Source organism: Peromyscus leucopus, chromosome 1 (genome assembly GCF_004664715.2).
Source record: "Peromyscus leucopus breed LL Stock chromosome 1, UCI_PerLeu_2.1, whole genome shotgun sequence".
Taxonomy (NCBI): domain Eukaryota; kingdom Metazoa; phylum Chordata; class Mammalia; order Rodentia; family Cricetidae; genus Peromyscus; species Peromyscus leucopus.
This window is the reverse complement of record NC_051063.1, coordinates 92,519,364-92,544,264: the sequence shown is the minus strand read 5'-3', so window position 1 is coordinate 92,544,264 and position 24,901 is coordinate 92,519,364. Positions and strand designations below refer to the sequence as shown.

Sequence of the window (24,901 nt, the reverse complement as noted above, 5' to 3'; positions counted from 1 at the left end):
GTGCTCTGCATGCGGGTGTGCTCTGCATGCGGGTGTGCTCTGCATGCACACAGCCCCCTGAATAGCCAGGGCCATCCGGGGTTCTGCAACAGACAGCAGGAGACAGCCCTGCCATCAGTCAGTAAGAGGAAGCTTTTGGACTGGTTAACCATGCCAGATCAGGTCAGACCTGTTCACAGGACAAAAAGGGCTTTGAGCTGAGCTTTCAGGTCAGACAGTAACTGGAGGGAGCATTTGACAATGGTGCTCCTAAGCAACGATCACTCCTGCCCTAATGAGAAAGTCTTCTTCCACACCTCCTGGCACTCGACTCTGCAAAGCATCATAAAGATATAATAGGAATAGGGTGCGTTGGTGCTGCCTTCAAGGAGACAAGACGACACAGAGGGGACAGAGGGCTGTCCTTGACAGGGCCGAGCTGTGTGGTTCAGACCCTTAAGTGTGGCTGATAGGCAGGTACTCAGAACCCTTGTCATTGAGCTCTTTGCCTTTATAGCCCAGAGCATCCTGGAACAACTGTCCTCCTAAGGAACCCAGACCATCTCCATTTGTTATCCTTACCAGCCAGTAGCACCCAAGTTCATCTTGTGTTTTGAAACGCTGCCACAGGGAAGGGAGGGATGGATGATGGAGCATGGATTGAAGTCTGTAAAACTGCTTTGGGATATGCAACCCAAAGCCATAAAAGGCACAACACCAAGAGTCTGATAATAACTGGCCTTTCAGGGGTGACCGGCAGCTCAGTGCAGTTGGCTCAGTTGTGAATGATGTACCCCTCTGCCTCAGGGTGCCAGTGGTGGATGAGACTGTATCGGGTGCTAGGGGTGGGAAAACCAGGGAGATTCCTAGCCTCTCTTCTCAGTTTTCCTCTGAACCTAAAACACTCTAACAAAGGTAAAAACAAACAAACACAGAAAACAAAAACCTGACCTCTACAGTTAATTCTGGAGTGCTTTGGTGACTAGCCAGCAAAGGCACCTCGAAGTCTTTAATTCTTTTACAACTCTCCATACAATCATTCAGTTCCCACATGGCTCTGCTGTTGCTAGGAGAGAGATTTCTAGGTAAGCGGGCCATTCACATCTTCAGTGGCCACCGTGCCTTCTAGTTCTTTGTCCATTTACTGAATATTTTAGTTGTCCTTCTGAACAGGTAAGATGAACAGTTCTCTAAGAAAAACAACAAAACTTACTTGTTGCTTTACTACAGACAAAAAGGGGGAAAAAGATTTGAGCCGCAGAGTCTGTGGGAGACTGCTATTTTGAAACAGTGGTCCCTGCAAACTCACATCTCAGACCTTATTTTGAGCTCAATTATCAGCCATCAGAGGCAGTTGTTGGTTTAATTTCTGCTGCAGAGACTTTTGTTAGGGTGAGGACATGGAAAAAGGGTTATGGAGTGTACGTGTGGGGCATGTGTGTGTGTGTGTGTGTGTGTGTGTGTGTGTGTGTGTGTGTGTGTGTTAGGGTTTACAGGGTGATTAGCTTTATCAAGAGAATAAGCTCAGAAGCAGGACTCAGAACTGGCAAGAAATACCTGGTGTGATAGTACACAACTGTACCAGCACCTGGAAGGCTGAGGCAGGAGGATTGCTGCGAGTTTGAGGCTAGTCTAGACTATGTAATAAATTCCAGGTCAACCTGGGCTACATAGTGAAGCCCTGTTTTAGGGGTTTGGCTTTGTTTTGTTTGTTTTTTGAGACAGTGTTCCGAAAACCTGTGTAGCCCTGGCTGTCCTGGAACTTACTTTGTAGACCAGACTGGCCTTGAATTCACAGAGATCTGCCTGCCTCTGCCTCCCAAATGCTAGGGTTAAAGGCATGTGCCACCACTGCCTGGCTGAGGCCCTGTTTTAAAACAAAAACAATAAGGGAAACAAACCTTGCAAAAAGTGAACTACAAAACTGTGTGGCTATCCCTCCAGGGATAATTAGAGATAGGAGCTTCAAGGACTGCCAGCGAGGGCTCCGTAACATCCACTTCCTTCCCTTAGGTATGAACTGGGAAGTGAGAGTTTCTGTCTGATGGTGGACTTCCAAGACTAGACAAGGATTCCATGAGCCCCATATGGAAATCGGACATGTTTCACTGTAGCAGGAATCTTAACAGTTCTTATTGATAAAATCAAACCCGAGGCCAATTATTGGGATCAATGCTGGTAGATCAGATAGACAGAACAAGCCACAGCTATCTCACCTTGCCAATTCCTCAGCTGATCTTGTTTCCTCAGACTGGAAGCCTCTGAGTCGTCATCCAGAATGAATCTCAGCTGAACTGTGTTGCTCTAAAGCCTGAAAGCTTAAAAAGCCAAATGCTTCTAGTTTCTGGTCCTCACGCTTTATACATATCTTTCTGCTTTCTGCCTTACTCCCTGGGATTAAAGGCTCACTTTCTGGGATTAAAGGCGTGTGTCACCATGCCTGGCTGTTTCCAATGTGGCCTTGAACTCACAGAGATCCAGAGGGATTTCTACCTCTGGAGTGCTAGGATTAAAGGTGTGAGTGCCACCATTTTCTAACCTTTGTATCTAGTGGCTGTTCTGTCTCTGACCCCAGTTAAGTTTATTAGGGTGCACAATATTTTGGGGAACACAATACCACCACATTCACACTGAATTTTGGACAACTCCTGATTTCTCCCCTCTGATCCCTTTCCACACCCATTTCCTGTTACTTCCTCTTCCACCCTGATTGTCCCTTTCTCCTCTAATCAGAGACTCTTGACTCTATCCAGTTTGCCTTTCCTTCTGCGAAAGGGTTTGCCAGGAAGCTAGTGTCTGTGGCTGTTGAAAACATGAGTGGATGTTTCTAAAAGTTTGGGGAGACTCCAGAAGGCATGTTAGCTGATCTGCTGAACTCAGAGGTCCCTTCTTTGTTTGATGGGGGAGGAGGGTGGATTGAGACAAGGTTTCACTATATAGCCCAGACTAGACTCCAACTCTCCGTCCTCCTGCCTTAGCTTCCAGTGTGCTGGGATTAGAGGTGAGCACCACCACACCCTAGCTCAGAGGCCCCTTCTTAGCATTAATTTGGGTTTTGGGACAGTGACTTTGCTCTGCCAGCCTTTTATGGTGCCCAGACTGCCCTGCAAAGGTACAGAGGGACCTGGTAGAGTGAGTTTTCTCCTGGAGTCTATCAAAAGTCATAGGGAACCCTTGTGCTCCTTCAAAGACCCCATGCTCAATTCTCCAGCCACCCTCCAGGGAAGCTGCTCAGGAACCAATGGCAGCCACCTCCCCCTAGAGTGACCGTTCCCCAATGTTTCCTCTTCTTGGAAAGCATGTCTGACCACCTACCTGGAAGTCCACATAGTACTGGACTATATGAGTCCCTGTCTTTGAAAAGTGCATAGGGAGAAGAAGAAGAGAAGGAGGAAGAAATTGCCTGGATAAGGCCCAAAGTGGTTGCTTTGTCCAGAGTGAGCCATGTGCCTAAGTAGTGAGTGTGCTGCTGACTCACAGTCCCCAGACCAGTGCTAAGTGGAGCCTGCTGGAGCTAGAGGGACCTGAGACTGTCACCCTTCGACTCAGCACAACTGTGCCAGTGATTCACTCCATAGATCAGTGCTGCTCTCAACCTTGGTTCTAGAAGCTTCTCTCTGCGATGAGTAGTACTCAATGCAGAGATTCATAACTGCTGATCACAGTACTGAGAATAGGTGACCACTGAGTGCTCAGCCCTAAATGAAACACCTGTACCAGTCCCCTCAAGGCTCAGGGAGTATCACCAAAAAGCAGGCAAAAAGAACCAAAGGGCCAGAGGATGAGGATGAGTGCTGTGAAATCCTGGCTTCTGAACTTGACGTGGCCATCACACTCATGAACCCTTGTGTCAGCTCTGTTTGCCTGCACAAGACCAAGCCAGTCCGCAAGCTTGAATGGGACACAGGGGCTCATAAGGCTCCATCCTTCACTAAGGAACCACTGACCACTGGTGACTGCTAAGAGATGGGGAGTCATTTTTCTTTTGGGGCCGGTGACCTCTGGCAGGTTCCCCATGTTCCCATAGGTGGCCCCACACCCATGTGTGTGCAGGCAATAGTAATGAGCTCAGTGGGATACACATATAAACATGAAGCTGAGAGTAGGAAGACAAGAGGGTCCAGGAGGGGTGGGGGGATGGATATGATCAAGATAGTGTATACAACATGTTTTATATATGTGTGAAACTATCAAAGAATACGTTAAAATACTCCAAAAATTAAAAGAGCTCCATGGTTATTGCGTAAAAAGCAAAACAAAGCACACGTCGCCTTTGCTTCTGTCTGAATTCTCCAGGCTGCCCTGCACACACCTCCATCCAGCCCCACGGCTCTGCTGTACACAGTGGCCTCCCTGCAGGGCCCCAGCTGGAGGCAGACACACCCAGCCGGCATTTCCACTGGGTTTGCTGTGCCTCGCTCCCAGAGGCAAACAGCTGGCTTCCAACAGAAATCTTCAGTAAAGAAAGGCAGGCTTCACCCTCCAGGAGTCAGCCTACTTGTTTGGACTGAGCACCAATTGCAGTCGGTCATGATGGTGCAGCCAGGTGCCCTCAGATCACTCACTGCATTTCCCCTTCTCGAATCTTCTCATCTCTTGACCCTCTTATAAAAACGCCCATAACCGTCTCCATGTCAGGAATGCCGAGTGATGTTTCCGTGTGGCTAAAGCCTGTGTCGTTCTCTTCTCTTCTTCCTTTCAGAAACGAGAAGGGATCCTCCAGTCTCGACAAATCCAAGAGGAAATAACTGGTAACACAGAGTATGTCAACACCATTGTTGCCAGCGAGTCTGTAATGGAACACAGATGTTTCTCTGAAATTCACCCATTTGCTGATATTTAGTTTTCATTTATTGGGATTGCGGGAGGGATTAAGCTGCAGCCGATGATTATAGCTTAGCCTTCAAAACATGCCTCTTGCCGCTGAAGGTACAGAGCCCTGGGTGGGGAAGCGGGGAGAGAGGAATTAGCCGTGATTGAAAATTCTAATTTTGTGGCACTCCAGGAAAAGAAAGTATACCCCCCAAAAAGCTAACCAGCATGAAATCGTCATGTGGTAAACACGGGGCCAATCTGAATTGTTAATCTTCAAAAGGATGACGTTTTTTTTTCTCTTCCTTCTTAAGTCTCATTTATTTGGTCATGTGCCATGACCCAGAAAACCCTCTCTACCTGGCAGATGTCTTTTGGGTTTGGGTTTGGGTTTGTTATCCTATTTATTTTTAGAAATTTGAAGATGAAGAAATATAAAAGGTTTGCCGTGCGAGTGGGGAGATGGTTCAGGTGGCAAAGTGCTTGCCATGCAAACATGTCTGAGGACCTGAGTTCGGATCCCCAGCCCCTAGCAAAAAGCCAGACAGAGCTGTGTGCATCTGTTATCCCAGCACTGGGAAGCAGACACAGGGGGCTCCAGGACCCACTGGCCGGCCAGCCCAGCCAAATCAGCAAGCTCCAGATTCAGTGAGAGACCCTGTCTCAAAACTAAAGTGGGATATACTGGATATTGGTCTCTGGTCTCCACTTACGTCTTCTCCAACCATGATTGACAGGAGTCCATAATGCAAATGATTTCAAAAGGCCGTGGAGTGGCCAGAGGTAGAGAGTGGTCCTCCCCAGGATGCCTGCTATATGACATGTGGAGACCCCATCATGAAACGTCCCCATCACTCCCAGGTCTCAGCCTAGTCGCCAATAGTCACATGGCTTGCAAGACACCAAATGTCTTTGGCATGGCTTTGAGGACTAAGAGGCCAAACCACCTCAGGTCCAGCTTCACTGTCCCCTCCCATGAGGGCTGCTCTGTGCCCGCTGCTTCATCTCCTGGAAAAGAGAACAGACCAAAGAAGAGAGTGGCCTGGGAGATACTGCTGGCTCCATGGGCATGGGGAAGGGAGGTTTAAGATTCTAAGACATTCTTTGCAGTTGTGTGTTATGCTTCCTATGGTCCCCCTTTCTCGCCACAAAAACGTAACCATGAGTGAAGGCCTCCTAACAGCAGCCCGGTACAGTTTCTGCAGCTCTTTGCTGTAGAGTAAAGGCCTCTTAACAGCAGCCCAGTACAGTTTCTGCAGCTCTTTGCTGTAGAGTGAAGGCCTCCTAACAGCATCCCGGTACAGTTTTGCAGCTCTTTGCTGGACACTGCTGCAGCAGAGACCGCCCCCGCCCCCACCCCAGGGTGATGAAGGAAACTGCAGGACAGTCCGTCTAGCTGGCATCTCCAGCTTCACCATTCTGTGTAGGCAAACCACACACAGATGGTCATTTAGTGGGGATTAGGTGTGCAAATGAATGACGCATATCCTCAAATTCTTAAGAACCAGAAACGTACTGCGAAAAGCCTGGGTGCCAGCGAGATGGCTCAGCAGATAACGGCGCTTGCTCCCAAGCCTGAGTTCAGTTCCCCAGCACCCACATGGTAGAAGGAAATAACCAATTCCTGAAAGTTGTGCTCTGACACTCTCTCTCTCTCTCTCTCTCTCTCTCTCTCTTCTCTCTCTCACACACACACACACACACACACACACACACACAATGCAATAAACTTTTTTTTAATGTTTAGGATATTTACTATGCACTAGAAATTACAATAAAGTCTTTCTCGACACTGAATGCTCAGAGCACCCATTATTTTCATTTTAGAAATTAAGAGATCCAGAGACCAGAGAGGTTTGAGAGCTTTCCTGGAGTCACACAGCGTCTAAAACGGGTGGAAGGAAGGGCCTCAGGAGAACTTAGTCTAAGACCATGTGACCTGTCACCTGTCTCTGGTGCTTATGCTCTTAGAGCATGACTGCTGCTCTGCCTATGAGTGAGGTTCCCGTCCCTGTCCTGAGACACTGTCCTGGAGCAATGGCAGGTGTCACTTGGGGGCATCACAGGATAGCCAGGGCAAGACAAAGCCCACCTCCAGGCAGTCGGCCACAGAACCTAGACAGTGAAACCCCTCGCTGGTCACTCGGCTCTCCTGGCTAAGCATCTTTAGCCTCTGCTCCTCATGTAGCCCAGGCTAGCCCCAAACTCAAACCTTCTATATAACTAAATTCCTTCTCCTTTTCTTCCAGAGCCCTTTCCGGAAGACATGGTGAGTGTTATGCGCTTGTCTGGCTCTGGTGGCCTCATTGAAGTTAGCTAGTTCTGTCTTCTGATCTGTCTGCCCCTACTGGTGACACGCTGGCCAGTCAGGGAGGACAGCTTAGTGGCATGCAGAACACTGACTCATCAACACAGATCTGGCCCCAGCAGAGCAGACTTACCCTGAGCCTGCATTGAGAGTTTAGGAAGAGATTGAACACACTTGGGAGATAGTCCTCTTAGTCCCCATCACAGCTCCCATCTCCCAGAACTTCAGACGTGTGTATAGAATCTTCAAGAGTCAGAAATCTCACACACACACACACACACACACACACACACACACTCACACACTCACACATGCATGCACACACACTTGCTTCCTAGCAGTCTTAGCTTTGCCTGTCAGTATCAAGTGGAAAAGACTGGCCTTGGGTCACAGACGCTCCCCAGCCCAGCTTGCTTCTGGAAACTTCCCCCACCCCTGCCTCCACACCCTTCCACTAGGTCACCTCTGGTTCTGGGAATCTGGCACCACAGCAAGAAGTATCCCTGCCAGGAGCATGGCTCAGCTATGTGCTGTCAGCCTGATTCTTAGTGATCTCAGGAAATACTTTGATTATGCTAAAAACTGCAGTGGGAGAGCATTGTTGAAGTCTATAGAATACATGTCACTCATACCTACCACACACCCTGGGGAAGGCTTATCTTTCAGATGATGTTTTATAGAAGGGGAAACTGAGGCACAGAGGGGTTGGCAGACTTGGAACCCCCAGAAAGAGACTCTTGTTCTATCTTGGAAGGCACTGGGCCCTTGTGCCCTCACCTCTGCCCCTACCAGGATAATTGTCATGAAAATTAGCCAAAACAATTTGCTATTTGGATAACGAATGACCAGAGAATGTTAGAAACACTTTAGAACTGTGACTACACTGGGATGTGGTAGGATAGAAGTGAAGAGAAAGGACCAAGCCCAGGTCAGCCTACTTAGAAACATGTGTCACCTGGTGGACACACACAGACAGGGACCTTGGGATGAGAATCAACCAGATTCCCTATGGTAGCCGACCACATGGCTTCCAGCAGCCCTGCTCTGTACTGCATTGTGTGTGTTTCCCTGTTTCAGAACGTGATGCCTTTGACACACTGTTTGACCATGCACCAGACAAGCTCAACGTGGTCAAGAAGGTAGGCCTATGGTATCTGGGGGCAGCAAGGGCTAGGACCCCACAGTGCATGTGAAATGCCAGCTTGCGCCTGGGGTGTCCTGACATCTTTTCCTCTCGGTCACTGGTTGGTCATCCAGGGCCCTTGTGCTCCCAGCAGGATGCCTACCCTGTCTTCCCACCCACACTGACTTCAGCTCTCTCTGCTCCTCACACGGAATTCTTCAACTCCCTGGGCACAGGAAATAGTACCAAAGCAGGGATCGACAAGAGGGACCCAGATGGTCATTTTGTCTCTTGCCCGCTTCTTAATTCCCTTCTGCCCACCCTGACCCCAGATCAGATACTCCACCTGTCATCCCGTCTCCAGGGCTCCCTGTCCCTTTCAGCCATGTGGGCTACCTAACTAAGAGCCTCTTCCCAGGGCCCCAGGGCCCTTTCACATGTAAAGACCTGCATCTGAGTACCTCTGCACGTCTCTTTTAGACGCTCATCACGTTCGTGAACAAGCATCTGAATAAACTGAACTTGGAGGTCACAGAACTGGAGACGCAGGTGAGTGACAATTCCAGGGACCCAAAGCTTTCCAGACAGAGGGATGGGATGGGAGATGTGAGCTACTCAGAGACATGAACCAGATGGGACTTTTTTCCCAGCTCCTTTTAGAGAAGTTGCAGGAAAGAAATTCTGTCTGTTCTACATGTGACACACAGCACTTGGCCACGCTCACTCTCCACCTCTGAATAGCTCCCTCGTGTCTCTTCAGAACGAGTCCACTGTCCTGGGTCACCACTGTCCACTGATTAGATGCAGGCGGTTTTAGCATTGGTCCCCTGTATTCATCTGTTTAGAGGGGAATTATGAAGTCATGTTGGCTGGTTTCGAGTAACTAAGATGGGCCTGTCACATGGTTAAAGGACAGTCACCCTGCTTTCCCCTGCCCCGTGGTTAGTTATCTGTCCCATCCCCTCAGCCCCTTTTAACACAGCCTTTAACACTCATCCCTTCTTGGAAGGACATCGGTGGCCTTTTGTCATTGTTTTAGTCTTTGATAATTTCATTTGTTTGTATAATATATTTAGATCATGTCCACCCCTACTCCCTCTTCCCAGCTCCTCCCAGACACCCCCACCCTTCTCCTAACTTTATGTCCTCCTCTTTTATACCCTACTGAGTCCAAGTAGAGCTGTCCATGTGCACATGGGTATAGGGCCGTCCACTGGGTCAGAGGCAGCCTACCCAAGAGCCACACCTCTGAAGAAAACTGACTCTTCTCCCACCAGCAGCCATCAACTGCCAGTAGCTCCTCAGCCAGTGCTGGGGCGTCCTGAGCCCCTCCTCCATCCAGGCTGGCAGTGGTGATCTTGCAAAGTACCAAGCAAATGGTTCGTAGGTCATCCAGGCCGCCCATTGTCCACCCCAGCACTCCCTAGGAGACACTTTCTAGCGTTTGTCTTGTTAGCCCCACTATGGTGGTAAAAGAGGCCACCAAGGTAGCGTCTACTGGACTCTGGCTAGAACCTGCTACATCATTTTCTACCTTAGAACTTAATACTAATCTGTAGTTTGTGTACCCCAACTCCCCCAGCCTCTCATTCTGAGTGAGCTGCTACTGACTGACACGTTCAATGAGTGTGAACACCTCCTATTGTCTACAGAGTCCTCTCCAGTCTTCACTGAGCTCTCTTCTTGTGTGTCTGAACTCTGGGACAATCTGGAACATTCTAGAAAAGCAGCTAGAATGCTCTCTGGAAATTCCCCCTTGACTCAGGGCCAAGGCTGCTGTGCCAGAGGGTGCTGCTTGGCACTCTGGCGTCTGCCCACAGGTCCCACCCAGCAGACAGGGAGCCACCACCCATCTTTCCCTCTGAGCAGAATCATCCTAACCCTCCTGGCTCACAGGTTGGTTGCATCCCTCCTTGGCCTACTCCAGCCACAGGCAGACAGACCCAGGCTTGATTGCTTTCCTCACCGCTGTCCCACACAGGTGGCATGGAATGCCGTTCACAGGCTTCACCTGCCTGAGGTGACCCAGGAGACTATGGAGGAGCTACTGCAGTTCCTTCTGGACCCTGTGTGTCACCTGCATCATTCTAGGAAGCTTAGTGAGGATGCTCCAGACCCAGACCCTAGCCGCCCAGTCCATTTCATTCTCCTGTGAACCCTAGCACCTATAATCTGTACGTGTGATGGCCCAGCATCCTCTGCGGGTGCTAAGATAGCAGATAAGCATCATATGTTCGCCTTAACACTGAGTCCTTCCGAAATTCACTCACCCCCAGACCACTGCTGCCCTGATCTCCCAGGCTATGCAGCTCACCTCCCTAGAACAAAGCACTCTGTACTTAACCCAAGAGTCTGGCCCTTTGACTCAGTTTCCCAACCTGAGTAGCTCTACTTCTCTGGAAGGAACCAGCTCTTAAGCTCCTTTCCATGGTCCTTAATAGAGTTCTGTTTGGTCAGCAAGAATCCCAGTCACTTCGTCATTTTCCAGACAGCGAAGGCCGTAATGCTTAGTAAGTGCGGCCTACATCCCAAGCAGGTCCCAAGTGCTTTCTTTATACACGTTATATATAGTCCTCATGCTAGCCCCATGGAACAGACACCACACTGCTGTACCCCCACTTTACAGGTGAGGAAAATGAGGTGCAGAGACAGTCAGGTCCCACAGCTAGCAAGTAGGGCTAGACTCAGAACCTGAGTTTCTTCTACCCACCGCACTGGTCTGCCTCTGAAACCCCAAGGAAGGGACGCACAAGCAAGAAGCCAGGTCCAGTTGATGCCACCGTGTTCGCTGTTCCAAAAGCAAAAGTACCGAGGACCTTCATGTCACTCATCTATCTATCGCCCATCATCTATCATTCCCTGACACTTTGATTCAGTGGTGTCCCTTCCAATAGGCAGGGTGACCTTCCTCTGCACCTCGCTTTTCTCACCTATAGAGTGGGAGTACAGCAGTTTGGTGTCTATTCCACAGGATTAGCTGAGGAGTAACCCAGGTAACACACAAGGCAGCTGCCACATTGCCTCCCCAGGGCGCTTCCCACTCACCCAGCAACCTGCCTACTGAGGTGGCCTTGGGTGGGTCGATGCCAGGGTGATGAAGGAGGCTCATGCTGATACCTGCCTCTCCCCGCAGTTTGCAGATGGGGTCTACCTGGTGCTGCTCATGGGGCTCCTGGAGGGCTACTTTGTCCCCTTGCACAGCTTCTTCCTGACCCCGGACAGCTTTGAACAGAAGGTAAGGGGTAGAGGCCTTGGGGAAGCCCATAGCCCGTGTCCTGCTTATCTCTACTGAGCCTGTCTAGGAAGAGATGGAGGTGGCCTCCTGGCCAGGCCTTCACTGGTTGGCGATGGAGCCTCTCTAGAAACAGTTGGACTTGACACGAGCCACCTGCAGACTCCATGCATGCTGAACAAACACTGTTCCTTGCCTTTTGCCTGTCCCTGCTTGCCTAGCCATGTGCTCTGCAGATAAACAGGCAGCCTCGTCTCTGTCAGAGGTGACAGAGAAGGGTGACTACAGAGCCAGTTAGCCCTGAGGCCCATGGCCAGGCTGGTTCTTTTTTATACTGTGTATGTGTGCACACATGTGTGTTTAAGTGCCAGGGAGCCTAGAAAAGGGCTTTGAACCCCGTGGAGCTGGCGTTTGTGAGCCACGTGGGTGCTAAGAACAAAACTCAAGCCCTCTTAACTGCTGAGCCATCTTTCCAGCCCCTGATTCTTTTCTGTTTTGGTGGGAAAAGGGGGAGCATTTGAGACAAAGATCGTATTCTAGCCTAGACTGGCCTGGAAATTACATTATAGTGAAAACTGGCCTCAAACTTACATCAGTACAGGAGTATGTACCTACATGTGTGTGCGCATGTGCTGCTAGAAATTGAGCTAAGCTACCTCTCCAGCCCTTTTGTAAATAACTGGGTGGTTTGGTTTGGTTTTGGCCTATCCTGGTACTGCATCTCCTTGGGGGCAGACATTATCCTCCTTGACTGAACAAAAGGCCTTTGGCCCAAGGCAGAGGTCCCCTTGAACAGGCCCTGCCATCTGACCCTAGCAAATGGATGCTCTCTTATCCTTGAGTTTGAAGGCCTTGTCAATTGATTGACAAGATTGGGATGGGACAGAAAGAGCCCCTATGGTAGTGGCTAAGATCAGCACGGTCACTCTCAGCATAACCAGTCCATTTCTTTAGCCACAGATGGGCTCAGCCTCAGGTCCACAGCTACGTTAGGTTCCTAAGCTTCCCAGGGACTGGTCCTAGGGTCCTGGAATCATGGGCTCTCAGGATCCTGGGGTCCTGGGGTCCAGGAGGTATGCAATGACTTATCCACTACATCTTCTTGCCAGGTCCTGAATGTCTCCTTTGCCTTTGAGCTCATGCAAGATGGAGGGCTGGAAAAGCCTAAGCCCCGTCCAGAAGGTACTTTGCTCTTCCCGGGTCTGTGATAGTGGGGTGGGACTTTCATTTATAGGGTCTAGGTGACCAATATAGTAATGCCTCAGTATATATGGCCAGTTGGGTCTAAAGCCCTCCAAGGATACCAGAGTCCAAGGACACTCGAGTCCCTTATGTAAGATAATTCAGTATGTACATAGAATCCAGGCACTCTCCCACGTGCATTCAGCCACCTGTGCGCAGCTCATTACATCTGTTACCATGTAAGTGTTAGGAAAGAGTTGTTATGTGGTCTTGTTGAAATAATGACAAGGGGGAAATTTGACCTGTTCAATACAGATGCAGTCTCTATATTGAGGTCTCTGTCTCTCTCTGTGTCTCTCTGTGTCTCTGTCTCTCTCTCTCTCTCTTTTGTGTGTGTGTGTGTGTGTGTGTGTGTGTGTGTGTGTGTGTGTATACTCATGTACGCACAAAGGCCAGAGAAGGACATTGAGGATCTTCCTCTATCACTTTCCACATTATTCCTTTGAGGCAGGGTCTCTCCCTGAACTGGGAACCTTCGGGTTTGTTTTGTTTTATTTTTCTCAGCTAGGCTGGCAGCCAGCAAGCTACAGCAATCCTCCTACAGCATACAAGACCACTCCCAGATTGCTGGGGGTATGAACTCAGGTCCTCACGGTTGTGCAACATACACTCTTAATCACTGAGCCATCTCTCCAGCCCTGGAAAAGTCCTAAAAATATTCTCTACACACTGTTGTCTGAGTCCACACATGCAGAGCCCATGGATACAGAAGGTTGACTGTATGAGATCAGGAGGAGACAGAACCAGAAGAGAACGCTTGGGCACACCTGGAGTGTTTATGCGTGGCTGTGTGTGCGTTTGCGAGTGGGAGGCATGTCACTGTAGGTCGTTATCCTGGTACACTCTCTTTGCGTCACTCGCCACAGTGTTCCATGTAATCAGTACTGTCAAGTTGACATAGGGCTGCAGATAGTGTCCGTCACGTTGGAACTTCCAGAAGGCCGGCCACAGAGCCTTGTGCTTGTACCTTCCTGGTCACTGAAAGGCATGGGGACAAGCAGAGGTTGTGGCTCCTATACCCTGTTGCTTTCTTGCCTCCAACCCAAGATCTGCCTTCCAGATCCTGCACCCACAGGGCTGGCACTTGTCTAGGCAGCCTGGAACCCTGCACATTATCGTTCATAGTAAAGGCAAGACCACCCCTGCCCCCAAGGCTCCTGGCGCCAAGCAGAGGCAGGGCAGCATCACTAGCTGCACACATAGCAGGAGAGTCACGAGAGTGGTCCAGACAGAGTCCAGCAGGAGGCTGCGTGGCTGAAGGAGGGTCCCTTTTCCGTCTGGGTGCAGGAAGGAGCAGTGTGATGGACCCAAGGACAGTCAGAATACAACAGAAAGACTGGCAAGAACTGTGATTGACATCAGGATGAAGGAATGAGCTGCACGCCCAGCCAGGGACAGGGACCTTAGTTTGTGACTCCTGCAGGACTGGATACTATCAGCTGCAGTGGACAAAGCTCAATGCTTTACTCCCTTTCGTTCCCACCTTGTTTCGTGTCCATGGTTACCTCTAAGGGAGGACCTCTGGAGTGAAGGTGCTCCTGGGAGCACTCTCCTGGCAAGACAAGATTCTCTATCCTGATGCCCCTGTGGATGAGCTCTAGCATCCCGCAGCAGCCCCAGCACCTGGCTTGGAGAGCCCAGCTTTGGTTTCCTGTATTTGGGTTGTGAACCTAGCCTTTAAAGGCTGAGCCATCTCTCCAGCCCCAGCTTAATTTTCTGTGGTTGGCTCCTTGAACTGCTTCATGGAAACTTCCAACCTGCAGACTAGAAAGACTTGTCCTGATACGTTGGTGTCTGCACCATTGTTTCCCTTCAGACAGGGAGAATTTTCCCGGTGTCAATCTATAGGACTGTTTGGGTATATAGAGAGGTTTCGAATGTGATTATTGACCCACTTCATCTGAAACTTCCCGAGCAATGGCAGTGGAAAAACACATGTATCTTATTTGTTGTTGTCCTGGGCACCGTGCCCATGCAGAAAATTTCCAGTGCGTAAAGGGGGGCTGATGTGGGGCTCTGTGAAACTGGACTTGGTGAGCAGCAGATCCCAGCGTTCCCTCTGACTTCCGTGCTTCTGCCCGGGAAATGTGACGCTGCAGACATTGTGACGAATTCTGTGAGGATGTCTCCAGATCGAAACACCATGATGGGGACCTTTGTCCTGGCAAGATTCTGAGGTCAGCGGTCCTCAGAGCTCTACGTGTTACGTCTCAGGCTTCTGCCACCTGGGCTTCAGAGCCTCTCCGTGCTCTGACAAACGTAAGCTGAGGGAGAGCATCCATAGCCGAATGGAGGGGCTGAAATGCCGGGTGAGGAAACCTGTTACACCAGAGGCTGAAGTAGGAGGGTTGCAGGCTCAAGGCCTGTCTGGGATTTAGAGGGTGATTCCAGGCCAACCTGGGCTACATAGCAAGTTCAAGATCACCCTGGGCAATTTAGTGAGACCCCTGTCTCAAACTAACATGTAAAGTGAAGGCTGGGAATACAGTTCAGTGGTAGATCACTTGTATAGGACCTCGGTGAGAGAGGAAAGGGAGGGAGATGAGGAGAGGAAGGGAGGGGAGAGGAGGAAATCAAAGAGAGAAACGAGAAAAGAATATCAGTATAAGGCTGGCGGTTTGTTATTGAGGGGCACGTGTCTTCAAATGCATATGCCTCACTGCTCCCACCATTCAAGTGGACTCATCATCAAATATGGTCAAGATCCCAGTGTGCCAGGCAGGTTGGGACTCAGGAGAAGCCTAGTGCAGTCAGGATCAAACTGTGGACAGCCAGCAGATTGGTGGCATATGCAAACCACAGGGGCGGGGGGGGGGGCGGGGGCTGAGACAGGCTGTGTGGGGAGCCGGGCAGTTCCCCTGGTCAGCTCAACATGAGTATGCTTGGTCTGTAGCCAAAAACATGAAAGTTGCCCCAGCCTCCTCCCCCATAGCCCTGGATCACAGTGTACAGAGCCGACAGTGACAGCTTCCTCCAACTCCAATCATCACAAAGGCATGGAGCCATAGAATCCACAGGGGCAAGGGTGAATGGCCACCGCCCTGTTGGAACACTGTCTTCATCTGATGTTGTTGGGTATCTCTAACACCCTTCACGGCAAGCAAAATATCACAAGAGTCTCCATCCTACTCTTTACATAAGCTATACAAATTTCCTTGGCGAAAGGAATGTAGCAGACATTGAACTGGTGATCTTGGGATGAGAAGATCCTTCCAGACCATTTCAGGAGCCCCCACATCATCACAGCCATCCTGACAAGCTGTAAGAACGTCAGTGTAGTGAGGTGTAAGAAAGACCAGGAGAGAACTCCAAGATGAACCACGGTGGAGTCCTTACACATTGTTGGTCGCATTGTCGATCAGTACTGCCACTATGGAAAATGGTCGGGGGTAGTCCTCAGAAAATTATAAATGGAGCTTCTATACAGTAGCAGTCCCATTACTGAGTATATATCCAAAGGAGATGAATTGAGTATGGTAGAGACTCACCTCCATCTGCCTCTTCACTGCTGGTGAAGTCACAGCAGCTAGAAGATGGAATCAGCCTGTGTCTGTTGGTGGATGGACAGATAGGAACTATGGACTACTATTCAGCCATAAAAAAGGTTTCATTGTTATTGTTTGTGACAACGTGCATAGGCTTGGAGGATGTGATCTTAAGTGGAATAAGCCAGATACAAAAGACAGGTATCACACCATTTCTGCCATGTGCAGAGATCAAAAGTGGGGTGATACTCACCAGAAGATTGAATGCAGGGGAGCAGGTCAGTGAGACAATTCTTGAATGTTCTTAACACAAGGAAATAACCAGTGATAGGCATGCTAATTACATTGACTTAACCACTATGTAAAAGATACACAAACAGAGATGCTATTTGCTAATTATTTTTATTTTTAAAGGGGGGGCGCTGGAGAGATGGCTCAGTGGTTAAGAGCACTAGCTGCTCTTCTAGAGGACCTGGGTTCAATTCCCAGCACCCACATGGCAGCTCACACCTTTCTGTAACTCCAGTGAATCCAACACCCTCACACAGACATACATGCAGGAAAAACACCAGTGCACATGAAATAAAAATAAATAAATCATTTAAAATTTTTAATTAAAAAAAAACAAGGAAAGGGGCTCATTAGACAAAGGTTCTTATGGCCACACTTGACAACTGAGTTTCCCTGGAGCACAAATGGTAGGCGAGATCTTGCTCCCTAAAGAGCAGAGTTCCTTTTCTTCTTCCTTTGTTCGCTCTAGTTCTTCAAAGCATGGCTCACAGAGGAAGCACGGAGGGAAGAAGGTGGAGGAGCCTGCAGAGTAGAGGGGCACCCTGAGAAGTGGGTGACTGGGAGACGCATGGATGAGTGGGTGGGAGGAAGAAAGTCCGCTCCCAGCCTCCCTCTGCCCGTGCAGCCTGTGCCCCACAGGGGCCTCCCTTGTGAAAGGGCCTCCGTCCTACTGACTAGCCTAAGTGTCTTTGTCACCTTAATCTTCCTCCTCCTCTTCCTCCTTCCCCTCCTCCTCCCCTTCCTCCTCTTCTTTGCCTCAAACTCAGAGATCCTCACCTCTGCCTCCCAACTACTAGGAGTAAAGGCACGTGACACCACACCCAGCTTGTGTCCCCTTCTTCACAAGCACAGGTAGCACTGTGGTGAAGGTGGAGGCAGGGGAGAGGCACCTTAGAGACAGATGAGACCAGACTTAGCAAGGTCAAGACCCTGCTCACCTGAAACCACTATGTCCATGGTGAAGTCACACTCTGGGGTGACAGCCTGATCTCTATGGGACTGAAATCCTAGTTCCTGGCCCCTTCTTCCCTTATCGCTTGCCTTTTCTGAGTTCTCACTACCACCTACCCATCCTTCACACGTACTTGCCCTGATGGCATGAGTCCCATCCGAGGACCATAGTGGGTAGATGAGGATGAGTGATGGATGGCAGGGGACCATCGGTGCCAGCTTCGGAGTGTGGCCCACAGAGGCCACTGACGAGTTTTGTCTCTCCACAGACATTGTCAACTGTGACCTGAAGTCCACTCTGCGAGTGCTATACAACCTCTTCACCAAGTACCGGAATGTGGAATGAGGACCCGGGCTGCCTGCCGATGCCCAGCCTCTTTTGCTGCAGGCCATCTGGACCAGCTTCCCAACTGCCTTGCCCCGCTTGCTCCTGTCTCTTGCTCTACACTCTCCCACAAGCCCAGCGACCACCCAGAGATAGTGGACATTAAAATCAGTAAGGAAATGACCACTAACCCAGTGGGCTGACCACATCTGTAGGCCCTGGGGACTGACCTAGCAGTGGCTGGGGAAATTGTCCCCATTCGAATTGAGGCTCCAGATGGCCCTACGTGTGCTATGGGAGTCAGCACAGCCTAGAGGCTGCCCCCCAGAGCATAAAAATAAAGATCAGAGTTAGTCCTCACTCTAAGGGAGGTCTCTGCTGCACTCAAGTTCACTAGCCTCAAACTCCATTAAAGGAGATGTCTTTCTCCCCTTTTATAGACGAGGAAACTGAAGCCCAGAGATGCAGAGATTTGCTACTCGTTGACATGTATTTTTCCTCTTTGGGCAACCTACTGGTTAATAACTGGTCAATAACTGGTCAACTGTACGCCATTCTGTGTGTATCCTAAAGTGCATACATGCTTGCGGAGACCTGCCTTACCTGCATATACCTGCTTCCTCCAGCAGACAAGACACTCTGATCTCACCCTAGGGCAGGCCAGGTCAGGGCTGGGTGATTCGCACTAAAATTACCAAATTGAATTTAACTCAATTAATACTGTGTGTGTGGCGGTAGCCGCGTCCCTCAAATTCTTTGTACAAATGAAAATTACCCTTAATTCCTTCAGATTGGTAATAAGCCCACGCTCCGGTTGCAGGATGACATTTGGGAAGGGTTCTGTTTGGAATTAATAGAGTGCCCATTTCGCAGCCTTTTTGCTTGATTGCATGTAATGGATGTGCCCTATATTTTCCTGCAAAATAAGTACTCAATTCATTATCGTTAGGCAAATGTAGGGTATGCTCGCGCATGGCAGAGCTGGGCACAGGCCCATTGGATCATCGCCTGAGAAGTAGGGCTCGTCAACGGGGACCCTTGAACTTTCAAAAAAAAAAAGGACCTCCTTTTTGCCCTCTAATTGGTCATTTAGACCATTCTGGCTAGGTCTGCCCACATGCAATTACTGGCTAATTCCAGGCGAGGAAAGTGTCAGTCATGGAAACCGAAGCTCAGCTTCTCGTCTCACTCGGGTGGCTCAAGGGCCGCTGGTTATGTATCTCCTCATGCAAACCTGACTTTGAAGGAAAGTCTGCATCTAGCTCCTGTAGAGAAAACAAAGGGGCTGATGGGTACAGGGAGGGTCAGACCTAAGGGAACAGGAAGTGAGGGTGGGGGAGCCCGATACTAATGTGCTTAACATGTGGGGGGTGCCCTCAGAGACAGAGCTGCAGGCGCAGTCCTTGGCCCTGTGCTCTTCAATTGAGAAGGCCTTGGGATGATGACCTGTGCTACTGCTGTCCTCACAGAACTCTTATAAATGGGCCAGGGAGGTGCCAGCTTGGGTTGCCTCCTCCAGAAGTGTGTGACCACCTTGTCACCCCTCGTCTTAGTTGCATTTCTCACTGGAACAAAATAACCCGACAAAAGCCATTCAAGGGAAGAAGGGCTTGTTTGGGCTCACGGGCTAAAGGCACACAGCCTATCGCGGAAGGCAAAGCATGGCGGCAGGAGATGCCATGGTAGGAAGAGCATGCAGCCGGGCTCCCTCACCTCACATCATGTCAGAACAAGGCGAGAACAGACAGGGAGTGGGGCTGAACCATCAAACCCAAAGGCCCTCCTGCGAGATTCCACCTCCTAAAGATTGCACAGTTTTCAAAACAGTGCCGCCAACTGAGAAGCAAGTGTTCAAAATGAGCCTGTGGGGGATGTTTTCCACACTCAAACTGAAACAGCTAATAAAGCCTTCCCTAGTTTGAGGGTTCACCAAGATGGCTTTCCACAACATTCCAAGTGCTCTTGTTTCTTCTTGTACTGACCATCCAGGGCAGCTCAGAACCCAGAACCTTTGGATCCACTCTCCACCTCCCTGGCTGCTTTGTCCTAGGAATTGTTACTCTGCACTGTGAGCATCTACGATGTGAAGGCAATGTACTGTCTTACGTTGATCTGTGTGTACGAACAGAATTCTTTTTTGCATAATCAATGAAATATCATATTTTTCACTAGGATTAATGTTGGTCTCGTGCTCTTTTCAATTCCTGGTAGGAAACTGAGATTAGGAGCTGCTTGGCCTCTGGGAGCAGCACTGATGTAGTAAGAGGTCTGCATCCACTTGAACACACTTGGCTCTTGGGATCCAGCCTTGTTGTCCCTGATGCTCAAGCCATTAGTACCCAGTGCCCTTCCAAGAGCACTCCTGTAGGGTTCTGTACTGTCTACAGTGGGAAACCACATCAGAACTAGGAAAGTTTCTTAGTAGCATGTCAGCGTACCCAACAAATGGGCACTGGGACTAAGGTCTTTGCCTCAGTCCAGAGTTCCCAGGCTTGTGTCTGGTTTTATAACCCTGTTGTTTCCTGGAGATGGGTGTTTTCCTTCTGATTCTAGAATCACATACTTAAGACATGTCCGTGGTTTTGAAGAAGAAAGAGGCATCATGATTATAAGTAATCAAAGAGTCTTCCTCTCCTAGGAAAATAGAGGAAAGAAAAAACTGAGACAAGCATCACTCAGGCTCACAGCGGGAGGGTATGGAGGGTATGGGAGAGTGTGGGGGAGGCAGCAGACATGTGAGCCTGTGGTCACCTGCAGGCAGAAAGCAGAGAGAGATGAATGCTGGCGCTCAGCCTGCTGATTTTTTATTTCATCTGGCATCCCAGCCTATGGAATGGCACCACCACAGTTAGGGTGAGTCTTCCCACCTCAATTAATCATCATCGTTAATAGCTGATCCATAAGTAACACAGAATTCAAAAAGCAGGAATGATGTCTAATAAAAACCCCAAGTACCCATCTCGCCTCTTCCCCATCAGTCTCCCCCCTCCATGGAGATGACTCTCTTGATCCATTTCTTCTGCATGATTCCAGAAATACTCTGTGCAAATAAAGCCTGAATGTCCATACGAAATCTTTGCTGTGCTTTTTTCCAATATAGATATCCTATTATATATACTCGCCTATGCATTGTTTTTCATTGTGTTAAATCTTAGAGATTGTCTTCCATGAGACATTAAATGAACAGTGTTAAATCTTCTAAACTGTTTCTCATGGACGATTTGCACACTTTTAAAAATGAGAACCTGAGTGCTTTGTTCATCCAGATGCTAGCTCTAGTCTCCTTGAGGTCGGGAGGAAACCCCAGCCCAAAGGTTGAAAGCAGAGTCCACAGCACAGGAACTGGAGGCATCTCATGCTCCTCGAACTGAATTTTCCTAAAGCTTCCTTTGGAACTTAATGGTAAATTGTGTATAATTTTTTTCTCTTGTGGCTGATGATCTGGGGTTGGGACCCAGAGTCTTATACATATTAAACATCCTCTACTGCGGAGCCACACACACATACACACACACACACACACATACACACACACACACCAATTGTGTATAATTTGATTAAGGTTTCATTTTTGCACGCAATTAGGTCAACTAATTGGCAATTGACTAAGAAAGCCTTTTAAAGGTTGCTGCATCCCCTGCAATATCGTGAAGTCCAGCTGCCTGCCAGGCTACAAGAAAAGACACATCTCCCATGTGCAGATGGACAGATGGACTCCCAAGTCTCAGAGAAAGCTTCTTTATCTGCCACTCACCAGTGAAGCCTTGAGTTGTTTGCAGTTTCCAGCTGCTGCCATAGGGGCTTTTTAATTATGAATCAGCATTGTCATTATCAGCTCATTTTGTTGTGGGTTGCTTGGTTAACCCTACGGAGGATATCGAAGCTTATTTACATCAACAGAATTCCAGGGCTATAATTTTCCAATAACTAGACTCTCCAACATGTATACATTGTGGTTCCCATATGAATCACCCTTCTCCAGTGTGAGAGCACATGTATACATCATCCACTCCCTGCCCCCCAAATTAGTGCTCATTTATTTTTCCACCAGAAAATGAGACTAGATGGAGTCCATAGGTCAGATGGCTTCAGGCTGCCTAAGTAGCAAACAATTTCAGACTCGCTGCCTTTAATGCAGCCCCACCTCAGGAATCTAAGATGCACGCTCCATCCTACTCTTGCAAGAGGAATGTATCCTCACACCTTCTCTAGTCCCGACAATGCATAAAATCTCTCCCATCAGATCCACTTGGATCTACTGGAAAATACAGGACAGTCATGCAAACAATGAGAACAGAGGAACCACACTGAGGTACAGTACTGCATGGTTGATTGACACACTCACTGGCTATGTAAAAAATTTAAGAAAAAAAATTTTTGTTGTTTTTTTTTTTCAAGACAGAGTTTCTCTGTGTAGCTTTGTGCCTTTCCTGGAACTCGCTTTGGAGACCAGGCTGGCCTCAAACTCACAGAGATCCACCTACCTCTGCCTCCTGAGTGCTGGGATTAAAGGCGTGTGCCACCACTGCCTGGCAAGAACAATATTTTTTAATTGATTCTCATTTTTTGTATGTGAGTGTTTTGTCTGCATGTGTGTATATGCACCACATGCACACAGACCCTCCAGATGTCAGAAGAAGGCATCAGATCCCCTAGAACTGAAGTTCCAGATGTTGTGAACTACTATGTGGATCCTGGGAAACAAACTCAGGTCCTCTGGAAAAACAGCAAGTGCTCTTAACATCCCAGCAATGTCTCCAGCTGAGAAAATCCAGGAGGTGTGCACCGGTTTGTGCATGTGTGGGCTAACACCTAGTTAGTCTTCCATAAAAGGTATTTGAGTATCTACAAATTTGTGTATCTGCGGTGGCTCTGGAACCAATCCCCAGGACACAAAAGGACAACTATTTTAAAAACCATGGAAGTGGTCACCTTTAGATTTGGGAGTCTAAAGAGGTTTGTGGAAATGGGACATTCTAAAGTCACACCTGCATCTCAGCTGCTGGAGTGAGGGGTCCTCCATTCACACAGCACAAGGCAGGGAAAGCTGGGTTAGGAGAAGAACTGGCAGAAGACCAGAAGGGCCACAGTACGCTTGCAGAGAGAAGGGGCATCTGGGCCCTTGGTGGAAGACAGCGTGTATCACACCAACAATGGGAAACACTAAGTTTCAAACCTTCCTGCTGAGTGGGGGACGCTGACACACCCCTCACCTCCCTTCCAAACATGGTGAGCTGCTGCCCACCCCACCTTCAGCCCCAAAGTGGCCTCAACTGGTTACCACCTCCTCAGAGGCTTCAGAGAGGGCCACTCCCCAGCCACCCTGATCTCTCTTCTGTCCATAGAAAAGGGCTTAGGGAGCCCACAGCCTGGGGGAGTCTGGGGGGGTAAACAAGGAAAAGAAGTGGTGTTCCATGAGGCCCCAACCTTGTTGTCTCAGAGGACACCTACTTCCTCCCCATGTGGCTCAAAGAATGCTCATTCATCAGGGACCTGGCGGTGGGGGGCGGGGAGGTTTGCAGGCTATCCCAAGATATCAAAATCTGCCGATGCTCAAGGACTCATATAAAATAGTGCAGTGTTTACATATGATCTTACACACTCTTCCTGTGTGTGGTCCTTTGTTACTGAGAAGACACTATAGGCTGTGTGTGTGAGGAGGTCCGTGCTGTATTATTTGGGATCTTCCTATGCCTTAATACAGAGACACAGTTTTTTCCTGCATGTCTAAAAACATTATATTTATTCATTTATTGTTTATTTATAGAGGAGGTACAGAAGAACCTGCCACAGCATCCATGTGGTAGTCAGAGGACAACTTACTTGTGAGAGTCAGTTCTCCCACCAGGAGGGTCCTGGGGATTGAACTCAAGTTGCCAAATTTGTCAGCAAGTGCCTTTGCTCACTGAGCCCTCCCCCAACCCCTTTGCAACACGTTTTTGAGCTGCTCTTGTTTGAATGCATGGATGCAGAACCTACAGGCATGAACAGTTGATTTATTAAACTCCTAGATGTGGGCTAAATAATTTCGTTTCAGGCTGGCAAGATGGCTTAGGGACCAGCCAGCAAGGCTCATGACTCAAGTTTGATCACCAAGACCAACATAGTGAAAAGGGAGAACGGAGTCCCCCAGGTTATCCTCTGACGTTCACACACACATGCCTTGGCACATATGCCCACACACGTACAATAAATAAATGTAATGTAAAGAAAATAATTTGAACCGGGTAGTGATGGTGCATGCCTTTAACTCAGGAGGCAGAGACAGGTGGCTCTCTGAGTTCAAGGCCAGCATGGTCCACAGAGCGAGTTCCAGGACAGTCACGACTACACAAAGAAATCTTGGCTCAAAAAAAAAAAAAAAAAAAATTCCCAACTTCATTCTAACTGGCATGCATAATTTTCATAATGATATTACCTTACATAACATCTACCAAAAAAGGGTCACTAAGCACTTACCTATCAGAGTTTTGTGAAGATCTAGGTTGTGTTTGTTTGTTTGGGGAGGGTTGGTTTTCAATACAGGGTTTCTCTGTGTAGCCTTGGCTATCCAGGCACTTTCTTTGTAAGCTGGCCTCAAATTTACAGAGATCTGCCTGCCTCTGCCTCCCTAGTACTGGGATTAAAGGAGTGCCCCACCATGCTCGGTGAAGATCTGTTCTTTTCTCAGACTTTTATTTTAGACATAGTAGTCCTGGCTGGTCTGGAACTGGATATGTAACCAAGGATGACTTTGACTGGAATTATAGCTGTGTTCCATCACAGCTGATATTAAACAGTGCTGGAGATGGAACCCAGGGCTTCGTGCATGCCAGGCAAGCCCTCTACACTCAAGCCCAACCTTTGGGAGCTTTGAAATGCTGAAATATCCTCAGGAATCCCCACGTGGAGCTCCTGGGTGGAAGCGAGTCCAATAGTGCCAGGCCCAGAAACAGTCTCTTCCTTGGCACCCTATCCCCACCCACCCCCATATATTATTGCCTCACCCCATTGCCCTGAGAAGTCTGCAGGCAAGCAGGTCTTGGCTTTGATGCTGCCCTCTGAAAGGGCACTTAGAGGAATCTGAGAAGTACCCATGAGTAAGATAAACGATGTTTTATCAGTGAAACAGACTTTTCATTTCTTTATATCGATTTTTATGTTTTCACATCTT

At 48.9% G+C, this 24,901-nt stretch overlaps 1 protein-coding gene across 1 annotated transcript in view; it reads left to right on the top strand.

Moving 5' to 3' along the window:
* Positions 1-20,821, top strand: part of Parva (parvin alpha) — a 155,254-nt gene extending 134,433 nt beyond the window's left edge. Inside the window, exons 7-13 of the mRNA XM_028875855.2 lie at positions 4,682-4,740; positions 7,041-7,060; positions 8,177-8,238; positions 8,703-8,771; positions 11,356-11,457; positions 12,564-12,636; positions 17,693-20,821. Coding sequence (XP_028731688.1) covers positions 4,682-4,740; positions 7,041-7,060; positions 8,177-8,238; positions 8,703-8,771; positions 11,356-11,457; positions 12,564-12,636; positions 17,693-17,769 — 462 coding nt within the window. The 3' untranslated portion in view covers positions 17,770-20,821. The remainder of the gene's footprint in view (positions 1-4,681; positions 4,741-7,040; positions 7,061-8,176; positions 8,239-8,702; positions 8,772-11,355; positions 11,458-12,563; positions 12,637-17,692) is intronic.
* Positions 20,822-24,901: the final 4,080 nt, after the last annotated feature.